Source organism: Ranitomeya variabilis, chromosome 8, assembly GCF_051348905.1.
Source record: "Ranitomeya variabilis isolate aRanVar5 chromosome 8, aRanVar5.hap1, whole genome shotgun sequence".
NCBI classification, from domain to species: Eukaryota; Metazoa; Chordata; class Amphibia; order Anura; family Dendrobatidae; genus Ranitomeya; species Ranitomeya variabilis.
Genome location: NC_135239.1, coordinates 218,591,073 through 218,607,207, shown reverse-complemented (window position 1 = coordinate 218,607,207; position 16,135 = coordinate 218,591,073). Strand labels below are relative to the sequence as shown.

The 16,135-nt window shown below is 50.0% G+C and overlaps 1 protein-coding gene across 3 annotated transcripts in view; it reads left to right on the top strand.

The window, feature by feature from the left end:
• RNF123 (ring finger protein 123) overlaps positions 1–16,135 on the top strand; it is a 107,288-nt gene that overhangs the window by 17,831 nt on the left and 73,322 nt on the right. For 2 of the 3 annotated variants that reach the window (XM_077277212.1, XM_077277210.1), the window contains exon 4: positions 14,904–14,983. The exons of the other annotated variant lie outside the window; for it this stretch is intronic. In XM_077277212.1, coding sequence (XP_077133327.1) covers positions 14,904–14,983 — 80 coding nt within the window. The remainder of the gene's footprint in view (positions 1–14,903; positions 14,984–16,135) is intronic. 3 annotated transcript variants of the gene reach the window in all.

The following is a 16,135-nucleotide window of genomic DNA, read 5'->3' as shown; positions in this document are numbered from 1 at the left end:
GCTGCATTAACTGCCCGTAGATCTTGTACCAGCCGGTACACAGGGGGTTGGCCGGGTGGGGTCTTTTTCTTAACGGGAAACAAGGGTGTGTTACATGGGGAAACACAGGGCATCAGGGCACCATTATCGAGTAACGTTTGTATTTGCCCCTTGAGGCACCTGTTGTGAATTCCGTTCTTGGACTCCCTCCTGTGGTCATGAATGGTACTTCAGTGAGTTCGGTCCTTGGACTCCCTCTGGTGGCTTTGAGTGGTACTGCTGATCCTTGAGGTTGGCTTTCCCAGCTGCCCTCGTTTATCGCTAGGCTGGCTTCTCTATTTAACTCCACTCAGATCGTTACCTCATGCCTGCTGTCAATGTCTCAGTATTGGTTCAGATCTCTCTTGGATTTCTCTGATGACCTGACTGTTCCAGCAGAAGCTAAGTCACTGCTAGCTCATTTATTGTTCATTGTGTTCTGAATATATTTCTTAGTACATGCTAAGTTCTGTCCAACTTGCTTTCATGATATTTCCTTGCTAGCTGGAAGCTCTGGGGGCGCAGGGTTGCACCTCCACACCGTGAGTCGGTGTGGAGGGCTTTTTGCACACTCTCCGTGGTTTTTGTAGTTTTTTGTGCTGACCGCATAGATTCCTTTACTATCCTCTGCCTATCTAGTGAAGACTGGCCTCCTTTGCTAATACCTGTTTCATTCCTGTGTTTGTGACTTTCCTCTTAACTCACCGTCAATATTTGTGGGGGCTGCCTTTTCCTTTGGGGAATTTCTCTGAGGCAAGGAAAGCCTTTATTTTCTATCTTTAGGGGTAGTTAGCTCTTAGGCTGTGAAGAGGCGTCTAGGGAGAGTTAGGTACGCTCCACGGCTATTTCTAGTGTTTGTGTGATAGGATTAGGGTTGCGGTCAGCAGAGCTCCCACTCCCCAGAGCTCGTCCCGATTTCCAGTTTAACCATCAGGTCATTCTGGGTGCTTCTAACCACCAGGCCATCATAACAGGCACCGCTCCTGATCATGTTTCAAAGGGTATTGATGGACTTTGGGAAAAGGGGTACCAGGTTTGAAAAACACTTTTACTGGTTCTACAGGCATTATTGGGGGTGGATCTGGGCCTATCAGGGCCACCATCACTGTGGGAAGGGCATGTAGGATACAGATCTCCTCATTATGTTCATCTTCATAAGGGTTATTGTTATGACCCCAATGGCAGAGGGTCTCAGGAATAATTGCTAAGTCTGCAAACACAGAAAACCAGCTCATAGGGCAGTGGTAACTGGGCTGACCATATATCTAATCCTAGCACCACAAATACCAGCAGCCGGGGAACGTGCCTACGTTGATTCTAGATGTCTCGCGCCAGCCGGAGAACTAACTAACCCTAGAAGGGAAAAGAAAGACCTTTCTTGCCTCCAGAGAATAGACCCCAAAACTTGGATACAAGCCCCCAACAAATAATAACGGTGAGGTAAGAGGAAAAGACAAACATAAGAATGAGCTAGGTATTTAGCAAAGAGAGGCCCACTAGCTAATAGCAGAATATAGAAAGATAACTTATATGGTCAGCAAAAACCCTATCAAAAATATCCACACTGGAAATTCAAGAACCCCCGAACCGTCTAACGGCCCGGGGGGAGAACACCAGCCCCCTAGAGCTTCCAGCAAGGTCAGGAATCACATTTAGTACAAGCTGGACAAAAATGAGAGCAAGCAAATAACCCAAAAAACAAAGAAGCAGGACTTAGCTTAATTTTGCACGAACCAGGACCAGCAGATAGGAGCAAACAGAATGTGTCTGATTACAACGATGCCAGGCACTGGACTAAGGATCCAGGAGGTTTATATAGCAACACCCCTGAACTAACGACCCAGCTGGGTGCAAACTGAGGGAAGAAAATCCCAGAGTCATATCACTAGTAACCACAAGAGGGAGCCAAAAAGTCTAATTCACAACAGGTTATATAACGTAAGGACCATCTGACCATCATCTTGGAATTGTATTCTGGAGCGGAACTGTGATAATAAATCTGCCCCCAGCAAATTCACCGGACATGCGGGAGAGATTAGAAACTGAGCAGTAATCTCAGGGAAAGGGTCCCACAGGGTTTTGTGAGAGTATATTTATTGGGTCTGCCATCTACACCGATTAAAACAAGCTCTTGGTCTGAGAATTGACATGACGGGGCTTGGGAGGGAGATTCCCAGACATAGGGTTAAAAGGGATATTGGATTTGTGTAAGGTGGGGAGGGCAGGAGCTGAAGTCTGTTACATGGGCCACTGATAAGGAACGGAGCTGCGTCCTTGCAGCTGTGGGGGGGGGGGCTAAGATTGGAGCAGGAATCACTGCAGCCACTGATTTAACCTTTAATTTCCCTGCTGATGCAGAGCGGGGTAAGTTCTTAAAACCTTTTTTACTACTTTTAATGCATCATCTGGAGTGAAAGTCTCGATATCAGGTCTAACTGACATTATTGCCTCTTTCAATTCAGTTTTAAGGCCGGACATTAAAGCTGCCACAAAAAGGTGTGAATGGGCTTTATTTTACAATGAGAATCCCAGATCTTTAAATACTACCATAAGACGCCCATAGAACTTCTCGGTAGTCCAGGTGCCTTGGGGTTAAGGGGCATAGGGCTTACAGTCGGGAGTAGAGGCTTAATTTTCTGGGGAGGGACCATATTATCTAGCAGGGAGACCCCCTGTCCCAAATTTTTGATTGTTTGCTTTCCTGACTCATTAATCTCAGTCACTTTCTCAGTTCCTTCTTGCACCACAAAACATCCAGTTTTTTGTCATAGTAATAGACAACTTTCCTTTTTCAACGTAATTCACTTCATCTGTTGATCCTCAATTTTCTATATATCAACCACTCAACTTGAAGCAGGTGAATCTTTTACCAATCTTTCAATTACACTGATAATCAAACAATCTCTTACAAGTTTCCTTATAAAACTAGGTACCATATTTCACTTCCAACTTACAATATTTCTTTCTACTTCAATGCAATATTGTACTATTGTTTAAACACAAATCTCCCAGCGCGACAGAAAATATAGAGAAACTTAGAACGCATCTACGTGCCCCCTCCATACGAGAGACACAGCAGAGATAAGAAAATCACAGCATTCCTCAACACAGAGAAAGCAATAACGCAGCTGTTTGACCCCTCCCATCAGGTATCTTAGAGATAACGCACAGAAACGGAATACAGCAGTTCTCAGACTTAATTAATTTCTACAAAACCTTCATCATACAATTCACATACCAGAACACCCTAGAAAAACCAATTATTGAGAATATTTTCCCCGTCTTTGGGCTAACAATATCAGAGTCATCACACAAATTCAAAGTCTTCTTTTCCTTCCACGGAAACGGATTCTCTTTTAGAGCTAAATATCCTTACTTTGTCGTGCACAATACCGAGCGGCCTTTACGGTTTTGTTCCACTGGGTCTCTCTGTCCCCCGCTGGGACAACCCAAAAACGCAGTACTCAGTGAAAGGAGGAGGGCGTCTTAGACTTTCCCTCCGGACACCTCTGGACATATATAAATATATATAATTCCTGAGTTACGCATCCTACCCAATCTTCGATCACCTCACCGTTCCTGATTCTAACAGTGATCAGGAATTCAGGATATTTTGACTATAAAGAGAATTACATCACTGGTCAATCCGGGGTGTCCGTCCCTTATGAGGTACGGTTCGAGCACTGGGCACCCAACGGAACTACACCTCTATATGATTCCACCCAAGAATCACCCCACCATCGGGGACAAACCTCAGATCCTCTTTGCAGCAACAAACACAGGAAAACCACACCAAACGGTCAGTCTGGACAGTATAACTGCCAACTTACCGTGGTTGTTGTGGGGGATGATCAGTCCCAATTTTCCAGTGCCTGTGTCCGGTCTGAGGATCCTTTGTCTTGTTGTCCGGGGGCAGAGGCTTTCCTGTTTGGGGCCCCACGTTTTCGGGTGCCAACTGTTGAGGGAGGATCTAAAGTGATCCTTCACGGTTAACTCAGTGATTTCCAAATTAATCTACAGGGCGTTGCCGGCAAATGAAAATGACCAGACGGAGACGTGTGCCTCTGTATGGGGGATCGAGCAGATCTCTGGCCCCCGTTTTATTGTGTATCGCTTTTCATAATCATAGAAATTATACTTCAACCAATCAGCATAAGAGCACGCTCACAGTTCTTAACCTATAAGAATGCAGGAAAAACTTAACCCATGAGTATACAGAAAAACCGGAAACTACGTATATGGTCATATCTTCTTGGCATAGTATGTGTTTTTCTAACAGGTGCCTCAGTCTTGTATAGCGATACACCCCCGAATCTATTATCTGGCTCGAGTCAGAAGACTCAAGGTCTTTATACCAATTATGAACCATAGCCTAGTTGAAAAACAGGCTTGTGAACAACAAGATAAAGTTACTTCATGGCAGCGGTAACATTTTACCTAATTAAATAACAGAATTTATCTTTAAGCAACAAGAAAATGGAGTCAAAAACACAAAATGGAGACTCTTTCTTAATTTGTCCCTTCACAGAGTCACGCCAATCTCTGTTAGTATGCCCGTCCAGGATGGCGGCTGTTCCTTCATCACACCTCCCTGCTTTAGAGGGCGCTAGGGGGCATCACATTCTTGTGTTCCCCCATGCGCCTTTCCGCACCTTCTCCTTGCCAGGACAACCCATCAGCGTTACCATGGTCTCTGCCGCTTCTGTGGCAAATGCTGAAGTGATACTTCTGGAGAGCCAGGCTCCAGCGTAGCAACCTCCCATTCGTCCCAGAGACCGAGTGTAACCAGCTGAGGGGGTTGTGGACCAGGTAGTGGACCTCACTCATACCCAGCTGGCACTTTTCCGGCTTAATGGTCAACCCTGCCCTCTAGATCCTCCCTAACACCTGCGCCAGGTGCTGTAGGTGATCCTCCCAGGTGAGACTGAAGATGGCAATGTCATCCAGGTACGCGGTCGCATACCCTTCCAGTCCCTTGAGCAGCGTGTTGACCATCCGCTGAAACGTGGCAGGGGCATTCTTCATGCCGAAGGGCATCACCGTGGACTCGTACAGTCCAAATGGGGTGATAAAGGCAGAGTGTTCCCGTGCCTTAGGGGTCAGGGGAATCTGCCAATATCCCCTGCTCAGATCCATGATGGTCAGGTACTTGGCCCCGGCCAGCTGATCGAGCAGGTCATCGATGCGCAGCATTGGGTACGCATCGGTGACCGTCACAGCGTTGAGCCCCCGTTAGTCCACGCAGAACCGCGTAGTTCGGTCCTTTTTAGGGATGAGGACTACAGGTGAAGCCCACGCGCTATTGGACGCTTGGATCACCCCCAGCTTCAGCATCTCATCTATCTCTTGGCGCATGTGCTGCTGCACCTCGAGAGAGACCCGATATGCTGAATGCCGGATCGGGGGGTGATTGCCGGTGTCCACATCATGGACGGCTGCCTCAGTCCTTCCGGGCAGGCTGCTGAACAGCTCCCGAAAGGGGTGTAGGGTGACCCCCAGCTGGGATCGTTGGTCCTCCGAGAGCTGGTGGCCAACCCCCACATCCTCAATGGATCCACCCGCCTTGGCTTGGGTGAGCAGATCCAGGAGGGTTTCTACCTCACCCTCCTCCGGGAGGTTGCACACTGGGTGGGCACAAGCCTCCCGCTCATGATGTGCCTTCATCATGTTCACGTAGAAGGGCTTCCTCCTTCCACGGGCATGGTCCAGGGTGACCAGATAGGTGACGGCGTTGAGCTGCTGGTGCACGAGGTATGGACCCTCCCAGGCCGCCTGAAGCTTGTTTTGGGGGAAGGGGACCAGTACCCACACCTTTTGACCCACCTGGTAGGTCCTCTCACAAGCATTCTGGTTGTACCACTGCTTCTGGTCAGCTTGGGCATGGGCCATATTATCATGCACCAGCCATGTCAAGGCCGTCATTCTGTCCCGGAAGCGCACAACATACTCAATAGCCGACACTCTAGGGGTAGCCAAATCTCCTTCCCACGCTTCCTTCACCAGAGCAAGGGGCCCCCGTACACGTCGCCCATACAGGAGCTCAAAGGGAGAGAACCCCGTTGAGGCCTGTGGAACCTCCCGGTAGGCAAATAGAAGGTGTGGGAGATACCGCTCCCAATCTCTCCCATGGGAGTCGACCAACATCTTAAGCATCTGCTTTAAGGTGTCGTTGAACCGCTCACACAGGCCATTGGTCTGTGGGTGATACGGGCTGGCTACCAGATGTTGTACCTGTATTTGCTTACAGAGAGACTCCATCAGCTGGGACATGAACTGGGTCCCTCAGTCGGTGAGCATTTCCTGGGGAAACCCCACTCTGGAGAAGATCTCCAGTAAGGCAATGGCCACTTTGTCAGCCAGAATGGATGACAAAGCTACCGCCTCCGGGTACCAAGTGGCATAGTCCACTACCGTTAATATGAAGCATTTTCCGGAGCGGCTGGGGGTGGACAGGTCCAATGAGATCCACAGCCACCCTCGAGAAAGGCTCTTCAATGATGGGCAGAGTTACCAGTGGGGCTTTGGGGCGCCGCCCTGGCTTCCCCACCCTCTGACAGGTGTCACACGAACGGCAGTAGGCAATTACCTCGGTCCTCATTCCAGGCCAGTAGAAATGCTGCGCTAGCCTGGCCCTGGTTTTAGCGATCCCTAGGTGTCCGGCCATGGGAATCTTGTGTGCTATCCGCAACAAATGCGCTCTGAACGGATAGGCTACCACTAACTGTCGGTCCCTGGGCAACGCCTCCGGTGAACCCTGCTGGACCGTTACCCGGTACAGCCGTCCCTGGTCCCAGACCACCCGCTCGCAGTCTGACTCCCCAGGAGGCTGTGCCGCCTGCTCCTTGAGAGCTTTCAGGCTAGCGTCAGCTTCCAACGCTGCCTGAAATCCCTGACTCGATGTGGTGAGAATGGACGACACTGCCACATCCGCTGTCAGCTCCCCGGGATCTGTCTCCTGGCCGCTGTCTGACTCGGCAGCCACTTGGTCAGAGAGGGGGAAGCCGTCGGATCTCTGCGAGGCTCCTTGGGCTCCGGTGCTCCCACTTCGGGTGACAGCGGCCACGACTGCTGTACCCATGGGTAGCGCCTGCTTCCCCCCGGCCCCTGACCAAGTCGCCGGGTCAGGCAGACTTCCCTGGCCTCCTGACATCCCGGGTGTGGGGAACTCCTGCCCTGGGGTCTTACCTGGTGGCTCCTCTCCCGGGACGCCTCCTCCCCCCATGGCCTGTTCCTCTTCCTGCAGGGGCCCTAGACTAAGCAGGGTGGATTCACTTAGGGGCCCTATACTGCCCATAGCAGCCCCTCCCTCCACCTCTGAGCTCTCCCCTACAGTCTCCTCACCTGTCCTCCCTGTGAGCCCTGTGTGTGTGGTGTCAGTGCATGGAATACCATCAGGTTTCACTCCCTCCCCCACTGTTGGAGGCACATTCAACACATCAACATTCACAGTAGAGTCATGACATTCTTGGGGAGCCGAACTTGGGGGTTCAGTGGCCACATACTGAGACAATAGCCGCCCCAAATCGGTCCCAAGTAATACATTAGCAGGAATATTTGACGTTACTCCCGCACTCCCCTCCCGGCGCCCCAGTCCAAAAACACCTTGGCGTCAGGCAGCGCTGGTTCCACGCCTCCAATTCCGGAGACGGAAAGGGTTTTCCCCGGTACCAAGTCTTGAGGGGACACCACCTCAGGACGTACCAGAGTTCGTTCAGCGCCTGTGTCCCGCAGTCCCATGACCGCTGAGCGGCCGATAGTGACGGGTTGGTAATTGTCCAGGGACCTCCCACCACCCCCTCCCACACATAAAACAGTGGACGGTTTCGGGGACGGATGGGGCCTTAAGACGCTGGGGACATACAGCCTTGAAGTGTCCCAGCTGGTTGCAGTGATGACATCTGGGTTCTGCGCCTGGCCTGGAGAGGGCAGCAGGGGGGTACACCCCTTGCACTCTGGGGGCTGGGGAAACAGGGGCAGGATTGGGCTTACCCCCTCTCCAGGTGCTGCTGGCAGGCTTCTTCGGCTCGGGCGTCCTGTTATTGGCATACTCATCTGCCAGGGCGGCTGTAGCAGAAGCCCCCTTCGGTTTCCGGTCACGGAGGAACTGCTGGAGGTCCTCTGGGCAGTTCCACAAGAACTGCTCCGTGACGAACAGTTCCTGGACCTCCTGGCGGGTGGTGAGCGCTAGACCCGAGGTCCAGTGCTCTGCAGCTCTCAGCAATGCCCGCATGTGGTCGGTCCAGGTGTCCTTTGGGCCCCGCTGCAGGCTCCAGAACTTCTTGCGGTAGGACTCCAGGGTGAGGTTGTAGTGCTGGATCAGGGCCCGCTTGATGCTGCTGTAGTCCTGCTCCGCCCCGGCAGGTAAGTCCCCCAAAACTTCCAGGGACTTACCCCTCAAACGGGGGGTCAGGTATCTTGCCCACTGATCCGGGGCCAGATGGTGTTGAAGGCAGGTCCTTTCAAAGGCCAGCAAGAAGGAATCCAGATCTCCATCCTTCTCAAGCAGAGGGAAATCCTCGGCCCAGACTTTGGAAGCCCTGGACTCTGGTGGTGCGGGGGCGTCCAGCGGGAGCCCGTGTTGAGCCATCTCCATTCGGTGCCGGCGCTCCGCTGCTCTCTCTGCACGCTGTTGCTCCGCTACCCATCGGCGTTCTGCACACTCGGCTTCCGCTGCTTTCTCTGCAGCTGCCATGAGTCTCATATAGGCGTCTTCATTACCCGCCTCGAGACGTGCCACTGCCGCTACAACAAGGGCCTCTGATGTGGACAGGCTGGGGCGGGTAGGTGGTGGGTAGTCCCTTGCCGGACTAAGCACGGGTGGCTGGCTCCTTGGGGAGTCTGGGCTGAGCTCCCCCTCGCCTTGAACAGTCCTGCCCACCACCACCTCCTCATTGACCATGGCACTGGCCTGCGCCCTCACTGCACTCCTGGTGCCCTCTGCCATCTTTGGAACCTCTGGTTACTGACACAGCTGTAACCCTGACCTTGCACACAACTTATTATATCTACACTCTGACCGTCTAGTGCTGGGCTGACCTTAAGACCCCAGCAGTGAAAGTTACCAGTGGTAGTCTTTAGTGTCTGGGAGTAGGGGTCCCACGCACACTATTACTCTGATCACACCGGCTGCCACCATTGTGGAAGGAAGCCCAGTTCCTCCCACGTCACCAATCCGTGATGTCACTACACAGGCACAGCTCTCCGGCGCCCCCTTTGTCTCTCAGGTCAGTAAGGGAACTGCACCTAGAGCAAATGGCCGCCGGGGAGACTGCCCTGTTACCCACGCTGGGTATTCTAAGATTCGCAATCAGAGTAAAAGGATCAGCCCAAAATTAATTTATGATTTAATTGCCTTAAGGGCGCACTAGGTAATTACAAGAAATATACAGTAAAAATATATCAAGAATTACAGTCAGTAAAATATAACAATAATAATACAAGGCTTAGAGGTATAAAGCTGGAGGTCAGTTTACCAGGTTGAAGGTCGCTTGTGGAAGCCGGGGGGCTCAGCATTCCGCAGGTCCAAGACTTAGTTGCCGGGCAACCCCCAGAAAGCGTGTGCTTGCTCCCCTCTGGCTAGCATATGTCCTGTTCCTTAGTTCCTTAGTTAGCCATCTTCCTCTGTTCTGACCCACTCTCCAAGTGTCCCAGCTCTTAAACCTTGCTGTGCCCCTCCGCCTGTAGCTGGGTGGGCTTAGCAATCTCCACCCCTCTGCAACCCTGCAAGATTTATTCCAATATCTAATAAATGGGATAACTTCTCTCAGGATGATCGGATCAGTACACGGGCAGTACCAGCGCATGTGGTTTGTTCTGCCAGTCATACAGGGATCAAACCACGACCCATTCGGTCACTGTGGGAGGCTGATCCCTATATCTCGGGTTTCAGAACTCCCATGGACCCAGGAGTCGCACTGTCAGATGCGCAATTTCTTTAGGGCGAGGGGGATATTTTTTGTGAGCCGGTACCTCGGATGATGCGTCCATAATTCACGATTCCATGTTGGAGACGGTTCGACTGGACGGCCATAATAGATGTGTATCCTGTGGCCACTTGACATGCGTGCTTTAATTAAGCCCCTCAGGCACCTCTATGTCCCCTGCTGGTGTGGCTTCCTCACTCAGGCTTTGAAATGCCAACTGCCTGCTACACTGTGCTTAGTCCATTACCATACTGAAAGGAACTTTCCAGGTCATCCCCCCCGGTTCCCTCACTTACATTTCCTTCCTTTGAAGTCCACACCATCAGACTCTTTAAGCCCTTCTCCTTGCGGGTGGCAGTTGTTTATCGCCCTCCCGGCTCCTCCCGCCTGTTTCTAGACCACTTTGCCACCTGGCTTACTCACTTTTATCCGGTGACATCCCCACCCTCTTCATGGGAGATTTTAACATCCCCATCAATGATCCCCTCTCCCAATCTGCCTCTCATCTTCTCTCTCTAACTTCTTCATTCAATCTCTCACAGTTTACTAATTCTCCTACGCATGAGGACGGGAATATTCTGGACCTGGTTTTCTCCCGTCCCGGATCGCTGCACGACTTTACGAACTCCCCTCTCCCGCTCTCGGACCACAACCTTCTCTCCTTCTCTGTCAATAATTGTCTCCTCACCCGGGACACACCCACTTACCACACGTATTGGAATACACGTACCATTAATACCCAGCAGCTTATGGACAATCTCCACACATCTCTAGCCCCCATCTCCTCCCTCTCCTGTCCAGACTTAGCATTGTCACACTTCAATAATACACTGAAGAATGCCCTAGATGAAGCAGCACCTTCTACACGCAGAAAGACCCGACACAGACAACGGCAGCCCTGGCACACTGTGCAAACACGCTTTCTTCAGCGTTGTTCAAGGTGTGCAGAGCGGCAGTGGAGAAAGTCTCTCTTAGCAGAAGACTTCATCCACTATAAGTTCATGCTCAAAACCTATTACTCTGACCTTTATCTGGCCAAACCTACTTCACCACCCTCATCACCTCACTATCCAACAACCCAAAACGACTTTTTGAAACCTTAAACTCCCTCCTGAAACCTAAAGTACAGGTCCCCATCACCAACCTCAGTGGGGAGGATCTGGCCACTTATTTCCTAGAAAAAATCAGCCACATCCATCAGGATATCTCAGCCCAATCTCCTCAGTGCCTGGATCCCCTTCCCTGCCGCACCTCAAGCTCACTAGACATCTTTGAGCCGGTTTCAGAAGAAGAAGTTTCCAAGCTCCTCGCTTCTGCTCGGCCTACAACCTGCAACAGTGACCCCATTCCTTCACCTCTCCTGCAGTCTCTCTCACCAGTGGTCACCACTCACCTGACTAAAATATTTAACCTCTCTCTTTCTTCAGGTATCTTTCCCTCCTCATTTAAACATACAATTACCCCTTTACTTAAAAAGCCATCCCTGGACCAGAACTGCACTGCTAACTACAGACCTGTCTCTAACCTTTCCTGCATCTCTAAACTCCTGGAACGCTTGGTCCACTCCGTCTAATCCGCTATCTCTCAGATAACTCTCTTCTCGACCCCTTATAATCTGGTTTCCGCTCCTTACACTCCACTGAAACTGCCCTCATTAAAGTCTCTAATGATCTAATAACAGCTAAATCCAAAGGTCATTGCTCTCTGCTGATTCTCCTGGATCTCTCTGCCGCATTTGACACTGTGGATCACCAGCTCCTCCTCACTATGCTCCGCTCCATAGGCCTCAAGGACACAGCCCTCTCCTGGTTCTCCTCCTACCTCTCTGACCGCTCCTTCACTGTATCTTTTGCCGGCTCCTCTTCCTCTCCTCATCCCCTTACTATCGGGGTTCCGCAAGGCTCAGTCCTCGGCCCCCTCCTCTTCTCTCTATACACGGCCCCTATTGGACAAACAATCAGCAGATTTGGGTTCCAGTATCATCTCTATGCTGATGACACCCAATTATACACTTCTTCCCCCGACATCACCCCTACCCTAATTCAAAATACCAAGGATTGTCTGTCTGCTGTCTCTAACATCATGTCCTCCCTCTACCTGAAACTTAACCTCTCCAAAACAGAACTTCTTGTGTTTCTCCCTTCTACTAACCTCACTCTTCCCAACATCGAAATTACTCTGGAGGGTTCAACCATAACTCCCAAGCAGCATGCCCGCTGTCTTGGGGTCATATTTGACTCCGAACTTTCCTTTACTCCATATATCCGATCACTCACTCGCTCCTGTCACCTGCATCTTAAAAACATCTCCAGAATCCGACCTTTTCTCAACGTTGAAACTGCTAAGACTCTGTCGCTCTTATTCATTCTCGTCTGGACTACTGCAACTCTCTTCTGATCGGTCTCCCTCTTACCAAACTTTCTCCTCTCCAATCCATCTTGAATGCGGCAGCCAGGGACATATTTCTGTCCAGCCGCTTCACCGATGCCTCCATCTTGTGCCAGTCATTACACTGGCTACCCATTCGCTACAGGGTCCAGTATAAACTCATCTCTCTCACCCACAAAGCCCTCCACAGTTCTGCACCGCCTTATATCTCCTCTCTCATCTCTGTCTATCGCCCTACACGTGCCCTCCGTTCTACAAACGACCTAAGGCTAACATCTCCCGTAATCCGAACCTCGCACCTCCGTCTACAAGACTTCTCTCGTGCTGCGCCAGCTCTCTGGAATGCACTTCCCCAGACGATCAGACTGATACCTAGCCCCGACCTATTCATCATCTCTTCAAACAAGCCTACCACATCAACTACTCAGTAAACTAACTTTGCCCTGTTACCTCCTTCCAAATATTACTCTGAATCTGCCCCCTACTATTCATCTGTCTCCACACCCTCCATGCACACGATAACTGCACTTGATACTTGACTATTGCACTTAAACACACGGCTGATGACCGGATCATGCAGCTTTGTATGAAAATCCTGATTTATTATAATTGCCAGACCTGAAATAACAATCACTTTTCACCTATTGTGCCCCCCCCCCCCCATTTCCTTGTAGATTGTAAGCTTGCGAGCAGGGACCTCACCTCTAATGTCACTGTTTAAATTGTCTTAACTCGTTCCAAATTTATTGTTTGTACATGTCCCCGCTTAATTGTAAAGTGCTGCGGAATATGTTGGCGCTATATAAATAAAGATTATTATTATTATAACTTTATTCATTAGAAAAGGTGGGGGCCAGGAGCACTCCTCTCTGCAGACCTGTGACCAGGAGACAAAATGGAGTCACGCCAATCTCTGTTGGTATGCCCGTCCAAGATGGCGGCTGTTCCCTCATCACAATCGGTATCTGAGACAGCTATAGAACGACGAGACACAGGGGTGCGTGCAGGGGGCTCCCACGGTTCTGGTGGTATATCTGACCTAACCCTGAGGTGCACGGTACATAATTCATCTCTAGGTGTCGGTGCCCCTCGGTCTACGCTTTCCCTTGACAGCTGATTGATGCAGGGCTCCCAGCTCTGCTCCTCCTCGCCTTCATTAACACGTGGCCTCTAATCCTCTGGCCAGATGGCAGGTTCCTGTTCTTTTGGAAATTTGTGTACTTATCCCATGGGTGGGAAGCACAATTCAGGGGTGCAGTTAACTATGTATAGGTTTATATGTGTAACCCTGCAATAATTTAACATCTGTCCTGAGACTGCAGGTCTCACAGGGGTCACAGCATATGTTATCCTGAGCAAGCAGTCTACTGTCTCCAATCTCACCAGGGGGTCGTGCTGGGAACCAAGAAGAAAGGGAACATTTCACACTTCCTATCTCTTTGAAGAAAGATGTCAATTACAGCCTGACACTATCTGTCTGTGAGAAGCTTTAGGCAAAGAATGTTCAGAGGAAAATAATATATTCATTGGGGGCGTGGCCGTGGTCCAATCAAAAACAAGCAATTATGATATTAATTTGAGGGGCTGGTCTAGAAATCTGACCTCCAGGGTGACTCTATAAATTTGGCTTGTATACATACAAAGTTGTTCACAGATTGAGGGCAGCCGAGCTGATGTGATCCAGTCCATATTCATCCCCCCCTCAGGGAGCAGAAAGCAGACTACAAAGTTAGGTATTTCTGTACGTTTTCTCCTATTTATTTTATACTTTTATTTTATACTGTTTTGCATAATTTGTACGTCTTTTTATTACCATATTTTTATACCTTTTTCTTTACTGTAAGTACTGTATCTTTTGTATTAAAGCATAAAACTTTAATTACTTGAACCTCGTATGTTCTAAAGAATCCATATCCTTAAACTGTATGATCTTTATGAGTGGTAGATAGTATTAGTAATTTCCGGGACTTATCGCCCGGTGAGTGGTGGCAGTGTGTATGAGCGGGTGTGTGGCCTGTCGGTGAGTGGTGGCAGCGTGTATGAGTGGGGGTGTGGCCTGGGTCGGTGTGTGATTTATGCTCCCATTACAGCATAGGACAGAGGCTGAATGCTGGACTGAGAGAGGGGAGATAGATTAACCCTTGCAGGCACAACCCCAAGTCACGTGTGAGAGCGGGTACGTGACGAGGGGTGAAGGGAGATCTGTGGATAATCTATTGGGCCTGAAATTCAAAAATCAAAATGGAGTCTCCCTCATCCATCACAGCCCCGCTTCTCCTGGTTATTGCCCACTCCTCCTAGTTATTGCCCTGCTCCTCCTGGTTATTGCCCTGCTCCTCCTGGTTATTGCCCCCTTCCTCCTTGTACCCCCTTCCTCTTTCCATTCTTCTGTAGCTGGATGTAATTCCCAGCATCCTCCACAGCTGTAGGACGCCAGGTGACAACTCTGGAGATGGTCATGGTGGCCATTGTGGTTGTCAGCCGTCTTGTCACACGTCCGGATCCACTGTACTCTGTGTGAGGAGGAGGAGAGGCGCCGCTGATCACACACTGACCGTCTGCTGCTCTCCACAGGAAACCTCTCACCTTCCAGAACCTAGACGAGCGGCTCGACCGACTACTGACTGCGGCGCAGACCACGGACGAGGGTGCAGGTCAGGACCGCACGGGGCGAGGGGGTCTGTGTCCAACTGTCCATAATATACAGGGGGGTCTTCCATCCAACTGTGTACACATCTCACCACTACAGGGGGCTCCTCACATACAGATGTGTATATATATATATATATAGTCACCACTAGAGGGGGCTCCTCACATACAGATGTGTATATATATATATTCAGTCGCCACTAGAGGGGGCTCCTCACATACAGATGTGTATATATATACAGTCACCACTAGAGGGGGCTCCTCACATACAGATGTGTATATATACAGTCACCACTAGAGGGGGCTCCTCACATACAGATGTGTATATATATATATATATACAGTCACCACTAGAGGGGGCATTGTCACGGATCCCTACTCCGTGGTGTCACTAATTCGTCACGTGCCTGCTCTCAGCACGTGATTTGGGGTTGTGCCTGCAAGGGTTAATCTATCTCCCCTCTCTCAGTCCAGCATTCAACCTCTGTCCTATGCTGTAATGGGAGCATAAATCACACACCGACCCAGGCCACGGACCCGCTCATACACGCTGCCACCACTCACCGAATACACGGGCGATGAGTCCCGGACTAATAATAATACTAATAAAAATATTTCTATCACTCATAAGGCTCACACACCTTAGGCTATGGATTCGTTTAGGACATTCAAGGTTCAACTTGTTAAAGTTTTATACTTTAATAACAAAAGGGTCAGTGCTTACAATAAGAAAAGGTATAAAAATATGATAATAAAAAGACATACAACTTATGCAAAACAGTATCAAAATAAACAGGAGAAAAGTTACAGAAATTATCTAACTGATAGTTGTCTTCTGCTCCCTGAGGGTAGGACGAATGTAGATTGGACCACACCAGCTTCTCAGGCTGCCCCCAACATGTGAACACAATTCTCTGTCTGCAGCCTAAATTTATAACTTTGGTCTGGAGGTCAGGTTTCTAGACCGACCCCTCAGGTCGATATCATAACTGCTGCCTGTTTGATTGGGCCACGGCCGCGCCCCCAATGAATATATTATTTTCTCTTGAGATACGTGTGAAAAGGTTCTCAGGAATAGATGCCCTCCGGCTGCAATTAACATCTCCCCTCCAAGACCTAGGAGGTGCCAAATGTTCCCTTTCTTCTCGGCCCTAGCT